The sequence below is a fragment of the Hydractinia symbiolongicarpus genome, chromosome 5, assembly GCF_029227915.1.
Source record: "Hydractinia symbiolongicarpus strain clone_291-10 chromosome 5, HSymV2.1, whole genome shotgun sequence".
Lineage (NCBI taxonomy): Eukaryota > Metazoa > Cnidaria > Hydrozoa > Anthoathecata > Hydractiniidae > Hydractinia > Hydractinia symbiolongicarpus.
Window position 1 is genome coordinate 23,553,778 of NC_079879.1, and position 22,667 is coordinate 23,576,444.

The 22,667-nt window shown below is 33.7% G+C and overlaps 1 protein-coding gene across 2 annotated transcripts; it reads left to right on the forward strand.

Moving 5' to 3' along the window:
* Positions 1-3,854: 3,854 nt before the first annotated feature.
* LOC130645506 (uncharacterized) lies at positions 3,855-17,948 on the forward strand. 2 transcript variants are annotated; one of them, XM_057451513.1, is made up of 8 exons: positions 3,855-3,997; positions 5,996-6,047; positions 6,204-6,602; positions 7,976-8,261; positions 8,338-8,388; positions 15,210-15,293; positions 15,938-16,000; positions 16,278-17,948. In XM_057451513.1, the coding sequence occupies exons 1-8, from the start codon at positions 3,987-3,989 to the stop codon at positions 16,565-16,567; spliced, it is 1,236 nt and encodes a 411-aa protein (XP_057307496.1). In that variant the 5' UTR covers positions 3,855-3,986; the 3' UTR covers positions 16,568-17,948. The 2 variants fall into 2 exon arrangements, with proteins under 2 accessions (XP_057307496.1, XP_057307495.1); XM_057451512.1 differs by having other exon boundaries at positions 3,858-4,045.
* Positions 17,949-22,667: the final 4,719 nt, after the last annotated feature.

Consider the following 22,667-nt stretch of genomic DNA (forward strand, 5'->3'; position numbering starts at 1 on the left):
TATTATGCAGTATTATGCGATATTACGTTGGTATGGCCATCGACAGAAAATTTATGTATTTTTTTTGAATTATGAAGGTATTATGCAGTATTATGCAGTATTATGCGATATTACGTTGGTATGGCCATCGACAGAAAATTTATGTATTTTTTATGAATTATAAAGGTATTATGCAGTATTATGCAGTATTATGCGATATTACGTTGGTTATGGATTATTGACAGAAAAAATATGTATTTGTTATATAGAGAGGATGTCGGATAATGCGGTTTCATTTGTCGGGTCCATTTGGTTGGAGAAGTATGACTGAACGTCTGTCGGACTTTTAATATCGATAAAGTATGAAGGGTACTAGTTATGTTGTACGTCGTGTGTCGGGACCACTTAGCCCGGTGCTAAATGAAGTCGTTCCCGAAGATGGCATTGGCTTCGGTATAAATTTGCTTTCAACAACGTGCGATATGAAAAATTTGTAAACATAAAGGAAATGTTATCCGAGTTGTAAAACTTTAGAAATATAATCACTTATATTTTCGCAAAAAAAAAAAAGAAAAGTGCAATTCAGTTCAGGCTACTTTTTTATTATTATATTTTTACTGGACAGTACCTTGTTTTGATATTTAAGTCCATTATTTTTAGCTGAATTGCAAAGGGAAAATTTTGGACATAACAAATAAATCGAGTTTAATGTTTTTCGGATAAAATATGTAAGTTGATGTAAGTCTCCCTTTCCGAAAATTCAAATTGTTGATTTTTTTACCTGATTTTATGTGTCTTTTTTGTCCTCTGGAGCAGGAGAAAGTTATTTTTACTGATCCTGGTTCGCAAACTACGCTATTGTGGGCCATTGGTAATATGAAGCCAAGACTAGAATCTCTTTCCATGGAACAATATAATATATATACAGGCTAGCTAGCAAATTTGAGAATTTTTTATGAATTATTGTCTTCTGCCAGATTGCTAGTATGCTTGGGAGTGTGTGTGCTGAAGTATGACAATGAATATCGAATTCTTTAGCACACTTATGGCTACCCCATGGCCATTTGCATGAAGTGATGCTAACCCTAACCCTTCCAGTACCTTAAGTAAGGGAAATTCAAGTTCACCTGCCTCAAGATTATCTTAACCCTATTTGGTATGGGTATTTTTTTGACCCTTAAGGTTACTGAAAAGGCAACAAAATTTTTTTTTAGGTTTTTTGCAAAAAATTCATGACATATAGAAAACAAAATTCTCTTTCGAATGGCATATATATTTTATATTCCATGAAAATATTTGGAACATACCTTTTTTCTGAAAAAAGCCTTTGCAGAGGTGTTATATCCTTCACACCTTTGAGAAAATATGTGCAAAATGAATTGAGCATATTTTTTGTAAACATTATGCATGATATGGAATATATATCGAATTATGGCGACAGAAAGAAAAAACTATGCATTTTTTTGAATAATTATATATATATATACAAATAATTTCATAACAACGTTGTTAGAAAAAAAACCGGGAACCTTTTTGAATTTATTTATGCTGAATATAATGGTGCAAAAACGAAAAGTCTGCGACCACGCGTTCAGAAAAAAGACGCCATTTTAAAACGTACAGTGAAAAAAAAGGTGTGTGTTTATTTTATTATATTTTCTATTTGGAAAATTAACATTTCACGAAAATAACACCATCAAAAAAGTCTTTCATCAAGCATTCAGTCGTCAGAAAAGCATAAGAAATTAAAAAAAAAACTTACTTCGCTTGTTTTTCTTATTTAAAATTGTTGTGCAAGCCTTTGCATATGTAATCAATTTTTTTCTCATAAAAAGACAGACATGTGCAATTTCATTTAGGACTGGACCCGATTATAAATAATGACATCACATGCAGCAAAGTTTAGGCAAGCGCAAAGAACATTTATGTTAAGATCTAAAACTTTAATTTTTGTTGCAGGTAATATACCTGTCTACACGTTAAGATAAAAAATTCTCTTTTCACAATGAATACCAAAGAAAAAATACGTAAATATTCCGTTGTGGGTACTGTTATAGAGAATTCCACGAAGAAAACAACACGGGTGCTACACATCGCACACGTTAATCTATTTTAGAAAATTTGCGCGTGTGTTTTTCCAATTTTTTCCTGGTTTATTTTACTCTTATTAGTCCCGTGAGTGTTCTTTAAGTGGTGTAAAAATGCTAAGTATATTAACAGAACACCTTAGTTCGTTCTAGGAAGTAATTTATAATAAATAATTTATTATAAATTACAGTACAGTCTGAATGTAATCTACCGCGTAAACGCTAATATCTCACCTTTGGGTGAACGATGTCAGTCGTTTTTCTTTTGTTATAATTAAATCCCTAAGGGTTTTGCAAGTTTTTATTTGCGTGTTAAAAAACAATGCGCTCACGAAGTAATATCGGAGCAACTATGTTTCTTGTAATAGCGAGATGCATTGTGTAAATGTATTGATAAGCTATTCCCTTAAGTATTAGCGTGAAGTAATTAAAAAATAAAAATCTTTCGCAAAGTTTTATAATACATTACGCAAGAATGTGTTGTTGATTAAATTACTTAAAAAGATTCAAGCACGTTTAATTTAAGAAACATGAGAAGCATTGTTCACAACTATTAAATGCCGCTTTTCGTTCTCAAACTTTTAAAATGCGATTTAAAAAGACATTTAACACTGCATTTAATTAACTTTTTTAAAAAAATTTAATTTAACCACAAGCAGTTATAAACTGTTTTTAATGATACAGTTGAAGCTGTCGATTAAAGGGACTGTCCGGTAAAAAAATAATTTTTATTATATCAACTAATATGTACTTATTACTAAAGAATATCTGCTTCTTTTAAAACATAATATATTATTACGCTCATATGAGTTGTTTTCTTTTTTCATTTTCCTTGTGAAGCATCACCTTTGGCTCGCCATTTTGTTTGAAAAATTCAGCATGAATGAGAGGCTAACACATGTTTCCCCTGACGTAGCTTTAACATTTTAACATTTTTAATAAGTGTTTCTCTGGATTGACTTCCCTCTGGATTAAGCACCCACCCTAAAATTTTTAACAAGAAAAGTTGCCAAAACAGCATCCCACAAAGTCTTAAATATAGCCACAGTAAAAACACTGTTTTACTTCTCCATTCAAAGTAATCTTGTGCATTTGACCACTGCTAAAATGAAAAAGGTCCTATGTCAAACATAGGTTCAAAAAATAAACCTATCTTGTTTTTGGTTGTTTATTATTTTGGGAACACTTCAGAATTCGTTTTAAAAAATGTTTTTGAGAATCGTTTCTGATTCCTTTTAAAATTGTTTCATAATCGTTTTCTATTCGTATATCTCATTTGTTTCCCCATTTGCTTCAACATTGTTTCATTTAAATTTCATTTGAATATTTTAATATTCACTGAGAGTTATTAATAGGTATGCTCTGTATAAGACCACATAGCTACAGCCTAGAAAAACAAAATTATAATTTTACTTTTTTTCTATAACATTTTCAGATATGCAAGAAAAATCTCTTTGGAGTCTGCAACCCTGCACATCTCATTGTATTTTCACAAAACTGTTGGAACTTTGCATATTTGTTCTGGTAAATTAATTGCCAACTAATGGCCATTGCACACTGCCATCAGCAATTTTATGCCGGCATATCATTTGGCTAATTTAAGGATTGAATTTTCGATGTTAAGGTTGCACCCATTTCCAAATTGTCAACAAATGTGTGATTCTGGCAATTTTTTTCTGAATTAAATAACCTTGCAGTCAAAGGTGTAAATAAAAATATAAATATGTTTAGTGTATGTACAATGACAACTGTAAATTTTTCTGTTTTTTAATCTCTTATAATTAGTGTCACTAGTTTCTCTGTTCTTATGCATTTTAGACTAGCCTATACAGCTTATACTAAATAAAAAAAATTGCAAGCATATGGTTCTGTTGGAAAAGTTTGCATCATTATTTTATTTCTTATGAAGCTTCAGATGGCATGCAGTTGAAGTATGTATTGTGTGTGTTACACATTTTGTATGATGCTGCAAAGGAAAGGTTGTTATATTTTTTCTTTTCAAAAATCAATGCCGTATTTTCCGGTATATAACCCGCACATGGTATAACCCGCAGCTCAGCTTTTTTAGGGAGTTATAAACTAGATGCTATCACATAGCCCACACCTTCGTATAACCTGCATAAAATTTTAATCAATGTGTTTTACTTACCCGCACCTTTGTGGGGGAAAGTTTAAACTGGTGAACCCCAAACACGAGAACAGAGTGTCTGAACTAGCGACTCTCTCAGTCCTTAACTTCCTTGTCTCCGATTGCCGAAATAATAATGAATTAAAATTAATTTGACAAATCGATCTTCTGCTAATGCCGACAGTACTAAATCAGACAATGCTGTTTTCTTTTTATTTGTAGACATTAGTTTCAGCCAATAATAACTCTTGCTTCCTGCGATTAAACAACAAATAAAAAACCATTCTATCAAGTATAAACCTAAAGTAAAATCTCTGTTTTTTATGTATATTTAAGTTTTTTTGGCATAAAAATAAACAACATAATAATTATCACGGATTGCCTGTAACAGCGATGTACGGAACGTTCTTTTCTAATGTTTATAGAATTTTGTGATCATTTATATCTCAGCAATCACAGTGTGCATTTTTAATGAATGGCGGCAATGAGGAGGAGATAGTTGCGTGTGTATTATTAATTGTATTTTATATTTATTTTTGATATTTTCAGTGGCCACCTGTTGCTCGAAGGTAGCGAAGATAAAAAAAGAAAATTATTATCTATACTTTAATTTTAACATTTTTCAAAATTTTTAACAGGAATTAATAGTTAAGTCCTGGGCACTAGGTTGTGTAATACGTGTCAATTAAGCCTAAAAATGATACCTGCTATATTGCTCTATTACCAAAAGCAAATCATATCAATGTGCTCAATGTGATTGCAGAGATAAATAGATTAGAATTACATTCAACACAAAAGAAAAATGATCTCTAGAATTGTGTTTCAGAGAGAGCTCGTAATATTAGCAATGGCAAGCTAAAGAAAGTTAAAAAAAGCAATTTCACTGTGTAAAAAAAATTAAATCACGTAGTTGAAGTAAGATTACGTAGATATAGGATTGCGCATGCAGTTATATTAATGGACGCATTTTATCCCGTTGGTACTATTTTCTCCATTGAATGTATAAACTTTAAATTTCACAATAAATGACAGAAAATATAAAACTTATCACATAACACGCACCACAATATAACCCGCACCAATGGTAGAACTTGTAAAAATCAACTTATAACCCGCGGGATTTATACCGGAAAATACAGTATTATAACACTGTGGTAATCAGAGATTTTGTCATACTAGATAAGCAGGCATCCAATATACATGTGAGATCCCCATGCATGTATTTTAGATTATGTAGCGTACATGAAACCTCATGAAATCTTAATTAGCAAACTAAGTAAATTAATAATAATAACTGAAGAAAGCCCCATCTCGAGACATAAAGGCTTTTTTGCCTTATTTTGTCACACACCACCATTCTTTATTAGTAAGAATGCGCTATATATAATTTTTGCCTCTGTCAGCAAATCTGTGTGAACACATGTATGATTTTGGGATAAAGTCAAAAAACAATATTTCTACCAAAAATATGCTATAAGTAAATTGGATATCTATAGCACCTTTGAAGCTGGCACATATTTTGTGAGTAAAGGGTATCAAATATCTAAAATGATTTTTTTTAAGCTTTTGACTCTTCGTATTTTACTTGCCTGTGTGTATGCACCTTATGATTCTTTAGTAAAAATACTGGTGCTAGCGTTTTAAACAATCATCTTTAAAAGCAGTTTTAATTGCACTAAGTATCTACGTCACATCTCACATGTGATTTGTGTTGTAAGAAAAGGCTGTTGGGCAGAAAGTAGGTTGTTGAAAATATCAGAATTATCAGATTCAATGTTTACAAAAAATATTCTCTTTTTAGATATTTATTAAAAAATGTAGCCTCAGTCTTTCTCATTATCCTGTTGTCAGAGGTAAGTGGTATCATGGTTTGAAATAGGTACATGTTGAATCCCAGGTCTGACACAAAAAAAACTTTGACAATATACTCAACACTGTAAATACTGCTTGGATTTTACTATAGTAATGTAGTTTTTATATATTTGGTAATATTCGTTTAAATTTTTTAGTCACTTGCACAACAGTCCCATCATTGTAACAGGTTTGAGATCCCTGTTAGAGTCAATGGAGAAATTACATGTCAAAAATGCATGCAATGTGTTGCTGGATATGGCCTAAACTATAACTGCTACAGTACTGATGTAATTGATGGGCCGATTACTATTAATTGCGTACCCTGCATAAATAATAATACTTTTTCTGAAAGAACATCGTATGAAATATGTAACAATTGCTCTGAGTGCAGTAATAATGAAGAAGAAGAAGACAGCTGTACCCCATTAAGGAACAGGAAATGTCAATGCATTTTGGGTTTCTATAGAGAAAACGGTCACTGTAGTCAAAGCTGTTGTTACTGCTCTAGAAATCCCGTGAACAAAAGCGATTGTAGCAGAATGGGAGAGAAAAAGGTTAGATCATTTGTATCAAATTATTTTGTTTTTAAGTTAAGTTATGTTATGCCATACAGCATATCTTTCCAAGATAATATCTAAAATTGTTTATTTTTTAAGGCGAAAGGACTAGAATAAAGACTTTAAGTACTTGTATACTTGATAAAATCTGGTCAGGACAGCCAAACGATTCCAAGTGCTTGAAAAAATATCTAAAAACATTTAGTTTTATTAGAAAGAAATCTTAACAATATAAAATGTGATCTTATAATTACCAAAAGGAAAAATGTATCTTCCTCAACAACTCAAGGTGTTTAACTAGCATAAATAGAGGCCGGTAAACGGTACATTGGGAAAAAGTAGCTTACTTTTCCCAATAAAAGATTTTGAAAAAGCTACAATGTTCTTGAAGAGCATGCATATTTTGAAAATTCTCATGTTGATAAATGCCAGGATACACTAAAACTACACTTTTCACTCTTTTGGGGTAGATACTTTACAAGATGTTTATCACAGTTTTTCAAATTTTTAGTGTAACGTAGCTTGCAAGCTTTTCAGGCTTGTGGCTGTCTGCCTTCTTTGCCATGTCTTGGTTCTCCAAAATGTATCAGCGATCCTTACCACTTTGCTAACTAGGCAAATTTTTATTTATTTATTCTTACGTTGTTAACGTTAGATTAGCATTTCACTTAAAGTTAAAAAGGGTAGCACGCAAGTAAAAAACGCGAAGTTTTCGACCAATGTTTTAGTAAAAAATGTGGTGGGAAAGGCTGTTTCCAGGCATCTGAGAACATGACGAACATGAACTACGGACACCACCATGAAGATCTTCAGGAAATTCCTAATAGGGGCCTAGCGGCCATGAGTGAGAATTTCTAGCTAACACACTGCAACTCTATTGCAAAAAAGTTTAATAAAATGTAGTTTTTATAGCGTAAACTAAAACATTATGAAGTTAAAAATCAAAAGAGGGCCTTTGTCCACTGTGATTTAGCCATCATTAGCCTAAAATGAGAACTATACTTAAGTCCGTAATAAATAAATACCTTTCCTACAGCCCTTTTTTTAGTTTGTACTTTAGCTTCTTAGGGGGACTGTTTACTGTGTCTTATGGCAAGATATTGCAAGAAATATATAGCTTTGGAACTCTGTATATAAAAAAGCTAGTTCATATTTTTTTGTCTTCCCATCAAAAAATGTTAAACAAAATGACTTAACGACACTACCAAAGTACCTCACTTGATTAACCGCTAAACTGGATTAAACACTTTCTGCTAAAATGTGATTTAAAATTGTCCAAGGGAGACTTATAAACGATTAAAAACATTGGTTAGCCTAAAATGCATACATGAGGGTGAATTCATCATACCAATTGCTTGCGTTTCTTATAGAGGTGTGCAACCAATCAAAAAGATGGGGGATGTGATGTCTCAGTTAATACCACAGTGGCACCGGCCACAACAACATCACCGACTACATCCACCAAATCAACTACAAAGCAAGTTGATGACAGCACATCAACAAACAACCCTACACAGCATGCCAATGCTACTTTCACCACAAAAGTACCAGATGCTGTTGATGACGATAAGTTAACTGTTAAAATTGCCATTCCATTAACAATATTTGCGGTTACTGTTGTTGTTGCAGTATGTTTTACAATATGGTACAGAAAACGTAAGTTTAACGTTAGTTGTACTTTATCTGTCCAATCTTTGCTTTTGTCTATCTCCGTTATATTGTTTTACCTTAGGTAATGCAAGACCGTGTTGTCCTCCTGCACAACCTCTAATTGCTGTGGAAGGCAAGTTTATTTTTAAAATTTCTTTTCATGTGTTGTACATTTTTTATGAGTTTCCTGAGGATTGAATTTTTTTTCACTTTATCCTTATTGTTTAGGACAATGTAAATATGAAATCTATATAATAATACGCCAGTTCCGTCTGTCTGTCTATGACTGCTACAAAGACGATATATTTTTTACCACCCGAATGCACGAGTTTTCCAAGTTTTTTTGTTTTGTTACATTTCTCTTGCAACCGATAGAAACCATGTGATAGAAAATAAGCAGTATGATTTTTTCAAGTACATGCTTTCAAACCGGACGGCAAAGTTTCCTTAGCGTGAAAACATAAAAATCTCTCAACAAAGTTCTCGACAAAAGGCGAACTAAAGAAGCGGATAAAAAATGTCTTATTTTCAACGATCCCTTAGTCATAAAAAAGTGCAGATATTAAGAGCAAGGAAGGTCAAAGTGAAAAAGTGGAGTGGATTAAAAATGTATATTTTTTGGAACAGGGTTAATATCGACACACAAAACAACAACAAAAGAACGGTCCCTTCGTCTTCAAAAAAGTGCAAAAAGTAAAGTAGTTCAAAAAAGCATATATAAAAAAGAAAAAAGAGACCAAGTGAAAAGTAGAAGTAGAATTAGAAAAGTGAAGTTTATAAGTTACTTTGGAAGTGAAAAGTGGAGCTAGAAGTAGTAAAGTTAGAAGTACAAAATGAATGCTAGAGTTTCAAGTGAATTGGAATTGAAAAAAAGTAAGAACGTTTATATTTTTAGACGTTCCGTTTTTATATGTAGCACACTTAAAATTGTCAAGGAGAATAGTATTCTCAATAAAAAATGCATAGGAGCTTTAAATTCTTTAAGTTTTATGTTTCACCACGTTTTTTATAAAAAAGCTAGCATTTGTTTACTTTTTTTTGCATAATTAATGTGTCTCCTGGTGCATAACTAATGTATTTGTCCTAAAGTTCAAAATGCTGCATAAAGCTGTTAGAAATTTGTATACCTGTTGCCTTAATCGTATAGATCTTGAAACGCTGACCAAGAAAATGTAAAGGATCGTGTACTTTTGACAAACGGATGCAGAGATATTGAGGTTTAAAGGTTTTTGATGACGTCATTAACCCGCCCATTCCGAAACGGTTTGGGTGACCCAGGTTTGGGAAACTTACCCAAATTGGTCCCAGGTAGTCCCTAGTTACCCACACAGGAGATGACGTCAGTTATTTCCACCCGTTTCCAAGTTATTTAGCCTTAAATTTAAAAGTGCAATGCAATGGCTTCACTAATCTTAATATACTTTCCTTATGGCTTTAATATGGCTTTAACGTCAAAGTTTGGTAATTTACAGAACAAATTTACTGGCGATGTTTTATAGACTTTATCAAAGAAATTTTATCCACTTTGCAAAAGTTACAGACAGACAGACGGAACTGGCGTATTATTATATAGACTAGTCGATAAAGCCCGTGGAAAAACCCAATTAGGCAAAAGGCCATTAAAAAAATAAGTTTCTTTAGATGTTTCGCTAACATAAGCAAAAAAATGTTCTTAAAATCTTACACAAAATGTCAAATGTCAAATCTTACACGAAATAAAAAAGAACAGCTTGCAAGGTGCAAAATCTAGTTGATAAAAAGTTACAACAACGACACTCACAACATCGACACTCGCACACCAGTACTCACAAAACCGACAGTAAGAACAGCAACAGTCGCAACACGGATAATAACAATGTCAGAAATAGTGCATCTCTAGTATGTACATCTTAAGTAGTTATGTTGAAAACCCTCAGTATTTTATTCTGAAATGTCAAAAAGGAGGCCTGCAAGAGTTAGCACAAATCAACAAAGATAAGTTCTTTACACATTTTAAATATTGTCTTTCCCTTAAAAGCTTATACAAAAATATGAAAAGCCATAGTTAGAAAACATGAAATGTAAATGTACAAAAATCAGTCATTTCAGTTGCATACCATTCTCTCCCACAAAAATGTACATAAAATGTAAAAAAAAACCAGTTAAGAACACAAAAAATTACGCAAAAAAAATTATTTTTAGTATGATGATTCGTACTGCCCTGTACGAGCAATTCTGAACCTAAATGTCAATAAATCAATAAGCAAAGAATAAACTTGAATTAAAAAAGATCAATATTTTGGAAACATTAAATATGGTTTATTAACAAAAGTTTACAAAAATGTAAAACAGATTGGCTTTTGAGAAAAACATCTTTCATTCAGCATGTCGTATATTGCCATTACCCATCAATCTTCCACAAAAAGGTTATGAAACACATCAAAATTCAGAAAAATCAGTCATTTCAGTGCATACAGTCATCGGCCATTGGATTACAAAATCTTTCACTTGTCATATTGCATGTGTCCCCCTTGTAAAGTGCACAGGTAATGTGAAAAATATTATAGATGAATTCCAGCGTGACGTCATTCGTTTACTTTTTAGCGGTAAGCTTCTTGGCTCTGGCTTTTTTGTGGCAGGAAAAAGATGCTAGGATTTGGTGAAGAAAGGTCTGTTACTATGGATTTCCTCTAATGGGGACATCATTGGGGTTATACACTATTATCAAGTGTAGGTTGATGCCTTCTTATTTATTTGAATTCATTAAGAATGCCTTCATTTGAAGAATTAAACTGATAATTACTTTGCTTCACCTAGCACCCTAATCTTTTTCCCTGCCATGCAAATGCCAAAGTCGAAAGAGCTTACCACTGAAATTTTAAACAACGGAATTTATCTATTTACTGTATGGGCATAAAAGTACATCCTACTATCCTGTAAAAGTTTTGCTAAAGCTAGCTAGTTCAACAAACCAAAGTTTTCGGTTTTTAAGTCACCCAACAGCTTTATGTAGCAATTTGAATTTTAGGACAATACATTAGTTACGTGCCAGGGCACATAAATTATGCAAAAAAACGTAAACAAATATGACTACATACACGGTAAAATATAAAACTGTGGCTTTTCCTAGGAAATGCGAGTCAGTCTGCTTGCTCCACCAACATAAAAACCAAACTTTTAAGAATATCAAAGTTCTTACTATTTGTGATTTGAAATCTGCTTAAAACTCTAGCCTTTGTTTTCTACTTCTAACTTTACTTCCTTACTTGGTCTCTTTTCTTTTTAAATATATAGCTATGCTTTTTTAAACCACTTTTTTCCCTTTTTTTCAAGGTAAACGAATCGTTCTTCTGTGCTTTTTTTGTGGCCTTTATTTTCTACTTCTAAATTTACTCTAATTCTAGCTTCACGTATCTCCACTTTCACTTTCAGCCTCACTTCCACTTTCAACTTCACTTTTCTACTTCTTCACTTGGACTTTTTTCTTTCTAAATATGCAAATATGCTTTTTTAAACCACTTATTTTACTTTTTTTAAGATCGTTCTTTTGTGGGTTTTTTTTGGTGGCGAGAGGACACCATTTTTCGAAAGTTAGCCGTTAAATTTATTTCAGCATATCAAATTGAGTCGTTTTCATCACGTGATGTAAACAAAGTAAACCCGCTAGCAAAATGGGCATAATTTTTTCGGTGATTTCAAAGAGAATTTCGGCATCATCAAAAGAAAATGACGATATCAACTTTGCCTGTCACAGACAGACGGACACACTTTGGGTATTATTATATAGATTAATGAAGCCATTACAATGCATTTAAAACTTTTAGGACAAACTAGTCGATAAGCCCATGGAATAATCCATAGGCAAAAGGTCAATAAAAAAGTGATCAATTGCAGATGTCAGCAGTGCAGTGCAGATAAAAAATTTGCGAAGTTTTTTTTTTTTTTGTCTGTAATGTGTAGAGGTTGAAACGCTGGTCAAAATAATGTACAGGATCATATGTTCGCGACGAACGCCTAAGGAGATATTAGGGATTAAAACTTTTGCTGACGTCAGCAAAGACCCGTCAAAACCTTAAAATTTATTTTTAGAAATTTGTATACCTGCTGCTGTCATCACATAGATCTTGAAATGCTGATCAAGAAAACGTATAGGATCATGTACTTTTGATAAACAGTTGCAGAGATATTAGGGTTTGGGAAAATTACCCAAGTTGCAACTAGGTGGTCCCTAGTTACCCACGCGGTGAAAAATTATTGACGTCACCGTCTCGTTACCAAGTTATTTGGCCCTAAAGTTTTAAATGCGCTGTAATGGTTCATTAATTTAATATAGGATATTGACGTTAAAGGAGTGTTATTAGCGTCGCGCCGTAACGTCATAATATTACACATTTCAGACAAAGAAAATTTCGGCGACATCAAAGGAAAATGACGATATCCACTATGACCGTCACATACACTTCGTATTATTATATTAGACTAGTTGATAAGGCCCGGAAAAAAATCCACTCAGGCAGAAGGGCAATGGAAAAAATAGATTGTTATAGATTTTTGCTGACTTCAGCAGTGCAGATACAAAAAAAGTTTAGCAAAGTTTAGTGTATTCGTTCCTGTAATGTGTAGAGGTTAAAACGCTGATGAGAAAAATGTATAGGATCGTGGGTTTTCGACGAACGTATAAGGAAATATAGGGGTTTGGCTACGATAGCTATAGCCAGTCCCCTTAAAATCTACGTTTCGTAGTTAGCCAAAAACTTAAAATTGGTTTGTTTTAAGATTTATACATGGCTAGAAAACGTGGTGAAATATTAACCTCAACATGTGAAAACACACAGAAAATAAATATTCCTGTAGATACAAAGTATTTAGAGAGAAAATGATCAAAAGGAGACCTACAAAGCTCACAACATCACTGTTAACCAAAAATGACATTCGTAAGTTAAGCATGGGTCCTGCGTCGGCTTGTTGAGGCTGCGAAGAACTTGGAATGGTTATTGGTGACAATCAGGCCTTGTGGTTGGTTAATAACGCGTGAGCAGTAAAAACCAAGCCTAAAAAACGGGGTATGCCAGGGGTCCAAAATAAACAGCAGGGAATTTCCACGGGTCTCGCTACTTGTTCCGCCATGTTGCGCAGAGACAGACAGACGACGGCTATTATTATAGAGACTAGTCGATAAGGCCAGTGGAAAAATCCACTCAGGCAGGAAAAATTTTTTGTGACGTCAGCAACCGTCGACTAAAATAAATTTAGAATTTTGTTTGCCTCTATTTTGGAGAGCTTAAAGCGCTGATCAAGAAAATGTATATGATCATGTGCTTTAGATGAGCGGTAATGAGAAATAAGGGTTTAAAAATTTTGCTGACGTCAGCAATGGCCCCGTCCAAACCGAAATTTTTTTTTTTAGAAATTTGTATACCTGTTGCCTTCATCGTATAGATGACTTAGAACCAAGGTGGTGACGTCAGTGATTTTTCACCGCGTAGGTAACTAGTTACCTACTGGGACATAAAAACCTTTAAACCCCAATATCTCTATAACTGTTTATCAAAATTACATGATCCTATATATTTTCTTGATCACTGTTTCAAAATCTATATGATAAAGGCAATGGGTTATAAAATTTCAGAAAAAACATTTTTATGTATTGATGGGTCCTTGCAGACGTTATTAAAATTCAAGTAAGGGTTTTCTTTTCCATTGTTATCCTGCCTAAGTGGATTTTTCCACGGGTCATATCGACTAGTTAATAAAAATTAAAAAAAAAAAATTCTTGAATTTTTAAATTAAATAGGTCTCTGTCTGTCATGAAAAAGGGTGCTGCTAGTATAAAAAGGGCAGTCGAACATGTGGATTTTTCCACGGGTCACTGACTAGTTTATAGCAATTATCTTACAGACAATTTAATTTGATTTTATATATATCCAATAAATAATTTGTAAAAAAAAACAGAACTTTTGAAAGATAATGAATATACTTATGTGTCTGAACATTACAGTGTCCCTTGGAGGAAAGAATACGGAAGGAGAAACAACTTTATTTCTGTACGCTTTAAATGTATTGAATTTTCTATTGTTTTTAATTTCAAAAGAATCAGTGCGTGAGGTGCTCGACCGAGTCTTTTTCGCAAAAAATTGATCAAATTCCATATTCTCCTTTAATAGGGGCTAACTTTTTTCTACTGAAATCTGACTGTAACACGCTGCAGGCACGTGATATTTGTATGGAAAGTGTGCCTACTATAAGACGGTAAACATTGCTATTAAAAACTTCAACAATACGTTTGAAAATGAGCGCTTAACCATGATATTAACCTATTTTTGCAGGCTTGAGTATACCACTTTGATCATGAAAAACAATATAGATAGATATGCGCCGGACGAGTGCCGACAAAATGTGTGCTGGATTAATGTTTATTCTAACTAAAAAAATAACTTCTTATAACAGAACGTCGTTTTAAAACGAGATATAAACTTTTTCTTTTTGTTTACAAAAGTGTCGAGCATGTGCTTCTTCGCTAATTATGTTAACATAAGAACAAAAGAAATTTTACCGATTTCAATATGGCTTCTTGTTTTGATAATATTATCAAATTCATCATCAAATTATCTAATTGTTTTTATAACCAATCATAGTTGCGAATTCTTATTCACGAATAATTTAGTCACATAACCGCCAAAATTTCAAACTAAGTTTCTATACAGACACCTGCTAGAACCTCACGCAGTGTTTCAATAGATTTAAAAGAGTTGTTTCTCCTTCCGTATTCTTTCCTCCAAGAGTGTCCTTAAAAAACCATGAACAGCAGTCATGATTATAATGAATGCAAACCGTTTAATATAAGGGAGTTTTGCATCCCCCCATCAGTTTCCTTTCGATAACTTTAGTTTATTAACAGAAATAAACAAAATTTGTTTATTTACTTTAAAAAACGTTTTGGGATGGGTGTTGATATTACTAAATGTTGCATTTTAGAGCATGGAAATGATGTCGGTTGTAATAGAATGAATATAATCATTGATGGGGTTGACGAAAATGTAAATAACCAAAATCCAACTGGTTAGTAGTTTTTTAGTACCTTATACTCGAATAAGCCGTTCCTTCTAACAACCCCCACCCTAAAAAGAATTTATATATATATATATATATATATATATATATATATATATATATATATATAAATTATCAGAAAAAAATATGGTCACAAATGATCTGCAAAAAATATTGATGTCAGTATTGATTTTTGGATGTCTCATCATTTTATTTATTTTTATTTGTTACTGTGCCAAATAAATTTATTCATTATAGCATTTTACCACATTTTTTCACCATCCCCAATCTAAGGAATAGCTATGTTTTGCTGTGTTAAAAATCAACTAGATTATCTGATTGAGCATACCTAATTTTTTCCCGCGTCTTGTCCGATCTTACTTAAAATCACGGCAGTTTCCAAAAGTGCTTTAAGGACCTCAGTCATAACGTGCAAATTAAAATTTATGCTTTGGAGGAATGTGTTGTTTGCCTGCATTTTTTGTATAAATGTTGGATACCCTTTAAAGAAGCACCTGGAATTACTTTAAAAAACGTTTCCGTATTATGTAAGATTGGTCAATCTATACAGTGTGGACAAATTGTAAATAAATTCATGTTAAGTATAAACTCTTCAGATATTTCTGCAATGTATACACAACTTCTTGTTTCAGTTGTAGAGTTGGCTGGTCAATCTAAAACGTCAGTAGAAAACGATCAAGTAGTCGAACTCCCAGGTAAGTTTTTTCACCAACATTTAAGACCTTTAAAGTAAAAGAGAATTCTTTGTGAGTGGTTTCTCAGAGAGAAATATATCAAGGAATTCTAAACACTTTCTATTGTTGAGGTTAATTGGATAAAGGTTGAAAATAGAAATGGAACAAGTTCCTGTTTAGATGTTTTGGGTTGGCTTGGTAAAACAGTTTGCTCGAATATACTAATCATTTATTTGTACTTTTACCATGATTCTTATTTCAAGTAACAGATTTAAAATAATGACAACTATATATTTAGATAATATGAAGTTGCCGATTGATCACCACACATTGAAAGTGATCAGAGCAAATATTGTACAAATACTGAACAATAAACAGCCTAAACCATTGTCACGAGATATAAACGCAACCTGTGATTTGTTATTCAAACACGAAAACAATTTTTCAAATTCGTTAACTACTTTTGAAAACGTGTTTGAACATATAGAGACAAAGAACCCAGACTACACGTGGGAACAATTTGTAAAAGTTGTTAGCCACGTGATGTCAGAAGAAGTGATTGAAAAAATCAAAAATCAATTCAGTTGATCAAAAACGAATAAAGTAATGTGAATCAAAGGGAAATCTGAACTTTTACGAGATTTTGTTTCGAGACATTTTGCTTTATCTAACACCATGTTCACACGTTGCGAGTAGGGAATTTTATCAAAACGAATTCCATGTCTGCTGTGCTTTCTGTTTACACAAAACAAAGCTAACCATATGGGAAAAGGAATGTAATACACGTTTTTTAGTAAATAATCTTGGTTCAATGCTGAGATGGTGTAGTGGTAGCGCATTCGACTTCATAGGATTCCAGGTTCTCGTCCCTACTTAGGCGCGCTTTTAATGCAGTGTTGTTAGCACATTTGCAGTATCTTCTGACCGCCAATCGTCTTTTATGAGAAAATAATCAAAACGTAAACGTTTACAGATTATATTCTGAAATGATTCCTAGCCGCAATGTGTGAACATGGGCGGAAAGAGACGAGTTTTTGGTACGATTTAAAATGTTTTGTTTTTATTAACTTCTGGTGTTTCAAACTTCTCTTTTGCTAATTCTGTGCCAACCAAATATAACTTTCTATAAAAGGGTACATGAACTCAGATGTGTAGGTAGCTACACAATTTTTCTCAAACTTTTCTTTCGGCGTCTTACCGATAATGTTTTGGACCCTAAAACGACAAATGATTTATTTATTTTTATAAAAATCTGTTTTCTTTCTAAGATATTAAATGTTATTTATTTGAAACGCGGAAACGTGTGGTGTCATTGACTCTAACGCTGACATTACATTTTTACCTGCAATGAAAGATGAGATCATTATTAAACTTCAAATTTTGTCACGATAGCATCACTACAAAAATTATGTAATTCTGTGTAACTTCGCAATATCTAAAAAATAATAAATTATGATGACTATGTTATTACATTGTCGTCACAAAATATGTCTGTAGCTTACTACTTTAAAACGAAAAAAAGTTTTTCCAATAAAACCCAAAAGATTTGAGAACAACTTTTCATTTTGTTTAATATGCAAATATATATTTTTATGTGTTAGAGTCCCTTTGAGGACTCTATAATTTTTTGTCCTACTTGTCTTCTCTGCTTTCCATTTATTTAAGGTTGAGTCAAGTGAAACACTAGATTAGTCGACTCTTCTCTTTGTTTCAGTAAAATTTCCGCTTATTAAAGAAGCCAATTTTTGTAGCTTTTTGCGCTATTTCTTGTTTATGTTATATCGTAGTGTGGAAGAAAACTTGGTATAATATGTAAACAATTACAATAAAACGTATTGAGTCGATCCACTCAGCAATGAAAGTAATTGTGTTTGGTTGTTGTATTGTAGTTTTAGAATGAAACGTTGTAAATATAATGGAACTCTTATAAAGCCAAATGAATGGTATATGAATTTGAGTACACATGAAACCTATCTTTTCTCCAAATATTAATACAACAGGGACCATGGTATCCCCACTAGCATAGGAGCAACACGTAATTGATATTTTTGCTAAAGAAGAACAACCTTTGCTTATGACAAAAAGCTGCGAATGATTCGTTGTCCAATCGGTGGCAAATTGATTTGTACGCTTTCGCAAATGATTTACTTCGACGAAAAAAGTTATTCTAGGATTAATTTTTGAAACTTCAACCTTAAATAATTTTGATTTAAAAACTTTAGTAAATATGCTTATTAATGCGTGACGTCATGTTTTTCATTAAAACAAGGTGTTTTTTAAAGGGTTTATCAAGCTATGTGGTGATATAATTATGTTTACATAACCAGTTTGGTATTTAGATCATATTTATATAAATAATGTTTAGCTATTCTGGTTATCATTTATACCAACAATTATTTCTCAGCATCTAAGTCCTGATTCTGCATAAGTAGCTAAACTTTCGGAACCCAAATCTCGAAATCCAGTAAGGGTTTCTTAAAAAATAAGAGAGACCTTTCCAAGTTTTAACACTATAAAAAATTTTTTTAGGGGATGTAAGCTAAAATTTCAAATTTAATCGAGAAAAAGGGACAATGGCTGTGTGTGCAGGTGGTGTTATATACAAGTTTGTTGCCAATCTCTTATGCAACTAAATTCGTCTTTGCAGTCAGAAAGATCATCTTAAGGACAAAAGATTTCTAATGCGAATATATAGCTTGGTATATATACGGTTGTTGCTTGGTAATAATTTTCACGCAAGTATTATTAATGAAAAGCCTTTTTCAGATAATATAAATCACAAGAAAAAATCAAAGGGATCTGCAACCTTGTTCCCAGAGCGCCTCTTTTATACATTGGGACGGCAAGATCCACGTCTCGAAGTCAGTAAAGAAGCAAGATGCCCTGGAGACGAGGTTGAGGAATCTGATGCTAGTTTATTACATAAGTACTTCTTGTTGGATTTTCAAAGTGGTATCCTCGTCCCCAAGGTTTTGACCGCTGAGCCGTTTTAACGAAGCGGCCAACAATTTTTTTGTTCTTCTTACAAAAACAACTGCGCGGGACTGATATAAATTTATTACAGGGCAACCCAACATGTATAAAATAATTCTCATAAATTATAAGCGATCATATGACCAGGTGGTAACAGGGCCTTTTCGTCGCTATGTAGTTAATCAAGAAAGACAAAAATCCCTGGAAATAAGATGTGCTGAGCCATTCTCGTCCCCACAGCTCTTTGAGCTTAAAGCCTTGAAAGTAGTTTATCTCAAAGAGCTCTTGGGTCGAGAATGGTGCTGACCTTTAAATTTATTGCCACACTTTCCGTCATATTCCATTACTGCAACTGAGCCAATTTTGATTACCATATAGAGAAGCGGAGCCCCCTATATGTAAAAATAATAACGGTTATATTTCAGCTCAATAAATGTACAAAAATGTTAATAAACGTCATGTAATAAATAAAAGTAATAAAATTATTTATATATTATATAAAAACGAGTTAAAAATTTTTCGTGAAGATGATGTAGACTAAAAAGATTCGAGAAGGAGATTGCTGCGAGAACGAAAAAGAGAGGACTGTTGGGGACTTGATGCCTAATGTGTGCCAGCTATTAGAACAAACAAACAGCAAAAAATAAATATTGAAACAACAAACAATATAAAAAACAATATAATAACTAAAACAGAATGTCAAAGCCTGGCTTCGTCACATGCGAAGCTGAAGTCATCAGCTGGCTCCACGTTAACCTTCACAGAACGACTACCCCTCAGACACAACAAAGCAGAACGCATTATTACAAAACTTAATTTACATCTTATCCATGACATTATTCGTTCATACTTTTGTCCCGTCTTGTTAGCAATTTTTTCAGCGAGATGTTTGTGAAATATGGTACCTTCTTGACTCATACCTCCATTAATGGAAAAAACAAGTGGAGTGAATGAGCCATGTTCAAGGTTGATGACGCGGTCGTTATATTTCCTCTTCTTTTCGCTCTCGTGATTCCTATATATTGCTGCTACTGGAATGTTCGCTTGTGAATTGGAGTTAACATTGGTAATTTGAACGTCGAAATAAGCGGATTGTCCCGGACGCCAAAAACCGCGAGCTCGTATATCTAGTCGGGCTTCATCATTTTCAACGGGTTGTAGTTTCGGTTCAATTTCAACGTCATTGCATGCCATTTTAAGAAGGTTTGCCTCAAAATCTCTTACGTTGTCGTGACGAATAGAAACAAATCCTCCCTTTTTGCAGTTCATGGCATGATTCGTATCAAATGGTTGTCCACATGCACACTTTGATGGTAAGTTCTTGACTTTGCGATTATATCTTAAAGCCAATGCATCACGGAATTCGTCCTTTGATAAATCAAATCCTTGGTCTTTCAGGGGGAGGACAGTAAGCCAACTTGATGCGCCTTTTTCGCAATTCTGAGAAGAAAGAACTCTTGACAATTTATTATCAAGTTCACTGATTACATTCTCACGTTCTTGTCTCTGTAAGGCTGTGACTAATTCCGTTCTGTCATGGCGAACTTGTCTTATAGTTTCTTTTGAAGGGATGTCGTTACCTTGAGATACAATCACTTCAACAAGGGGTGCAGATATGGCCAATGATGAACTACAATCAATTTTCGCTTTTTGAGTCAACACAGGTATGCCCATTCCGCCATCTCGAATTGGTAATTTGAACAGTTTACGATCAGTTTCAGATATGGTCTCTCCAAACAAAGCAGGCAGGAATTCGTCCTCGATGACTTTATCGAGTGGTGTGAGGAAATCCTCCATATTTGGAATAGTTCTCATAAAATAATTGAATTTATGCATTTCGCCATGAGTATAAGCAGCAAATGCGGCTTGTGGTTCGCTAATTGTGATCTCAGCTAATTTTCTCATTTCATTGCACCACTGATCCACTTTTTCCGTTGCATACTGCTTTTTATAATCTGCACTACCAATTACAGCTCCTAAGTGACGTTTTCCATCTATTGTGTATTTAATAGAGGAGCCACTAAATTCTTTTTTGGCAAGTTCAAGTACCCTATCGTCCTTCGCTATTAACCACGATTTTGATTCATTAACATGGTATCCATATTTGCGTCCTTCAGATATCACTAAGCTCCACCATCGGAGTAAACCGTTCACAGTGCCAGCACCTGTAGCATCGTCCGCCAACCAAACCTGCTTTACGGAAGCGATAGATCTCAATCGATCCTGTATAATAACGGTACTGATCGCGTAAAAGGACATAGCAAGATTGTCTCCCTGAGTTGTGCCTTCTTGTGATAATAACTCAGTTTCATTTCGTACAATAAGTCTCGATGCCTTTCTGTGGGTATTGATTAGTATCGTGGCAAAGTGTGGACAAGTGTACATTATGAAGTGCAACATTTCGGTTTAGTGTGTTGAACGCATTACTCGCATCTACCAGTATGACAGCCTCGCATTGTTCAGTCTCGAAAATAGTTCTCATCGCATGAATAGCAGCTTCGGCGTCACTTTCGACACCTGTGGCGACTTGAAGTGGACCTGCGGCTATTTGTATGTCTTTTTTGAGAGTCCAGCCGATGGCTTTGCCCATTATACGGCGCAACGTCTCATCAACTCCAATGGGTCTGACACCAGGGTTTTTGTTCAACGGAATTAAATTACATGCGACAAGAGAATCGATTGTATTAGGGTCTACAATTGTGGTAGCTAATTTTCGAGTCAGAGTTGCGATTTGTTCTATATGTATGTATGTAAACGGCAAGAATTTTCTCGGTAGTTCTAAAGTTCTTCTTTGAACATCAACAAAACGTTTTTTGTTTGTTTGCTTGTTTTTCTAACACCAACTTTGTTTAACTTTAATAACCAATTTTGGCGCCAAAATCGGTACAAAAACCTCCTTCGGTAGTAGAATTCGCTTTTTAAATAAGCGCATATGGTAAAAATTTTTGCGTTTTTTTTGTTGTCAAGTACTTCCGCAGGTACTTGTGTATAATTTCTTTGCTTTTACTTTGCTTACTTATTACATTCAAAGTGATGCTATTTAAACAGAATGTAAATATTTACATAAACAAAAAAACCTACGATTAGAAAAAAGGTCGGAAACGAAGTTGGTCTTCTTCCCTCCGGCACAGATACGATCCATAGATACGTGAAGTTATATCAACTTTGCATTGTTTACCCAAGATGGCTGCAGGAGTAGTGAATTATGGACACAAATGTGCTTTTTGCTCTCCACTCAGGTCAGACGATGGCGATGTTCTTATGGTTTTTAGAAACTGCTTTTTTCTTGAACCTTTACATTAGGACTAGGCATGAGAGTAAGGAATAATTTGTTATACACTAATTTATAAAATTTCAGGGCCACTATCAGTCAGGGTAAACACCTAATTAGGCAGCATGACCTTACCTACTTAGGGGAGTCGTTTAGTTAGGCGACGTGATGTAGTTTAATCAGGCTACCTGTAGTCTAACTAGGCGAACATAAACTTTCTGTTGTAAATACGTCGAAATCATTGCGCAATACAATATTTATGTGAATCAACTGTCCACTTTGCAGATAATTTTGACCATTTATCGTCTTATTTGCATCGCGCATTGGTAACTTATGGCCCAAACCTTGTGTGGCACTATTTGTTGTTTTAAATAATGGATTTCAGCCATTCACGCCGCAGGGAAAAAATAAATATGGCGGACATAAACGTGGCAGTGTTCACCT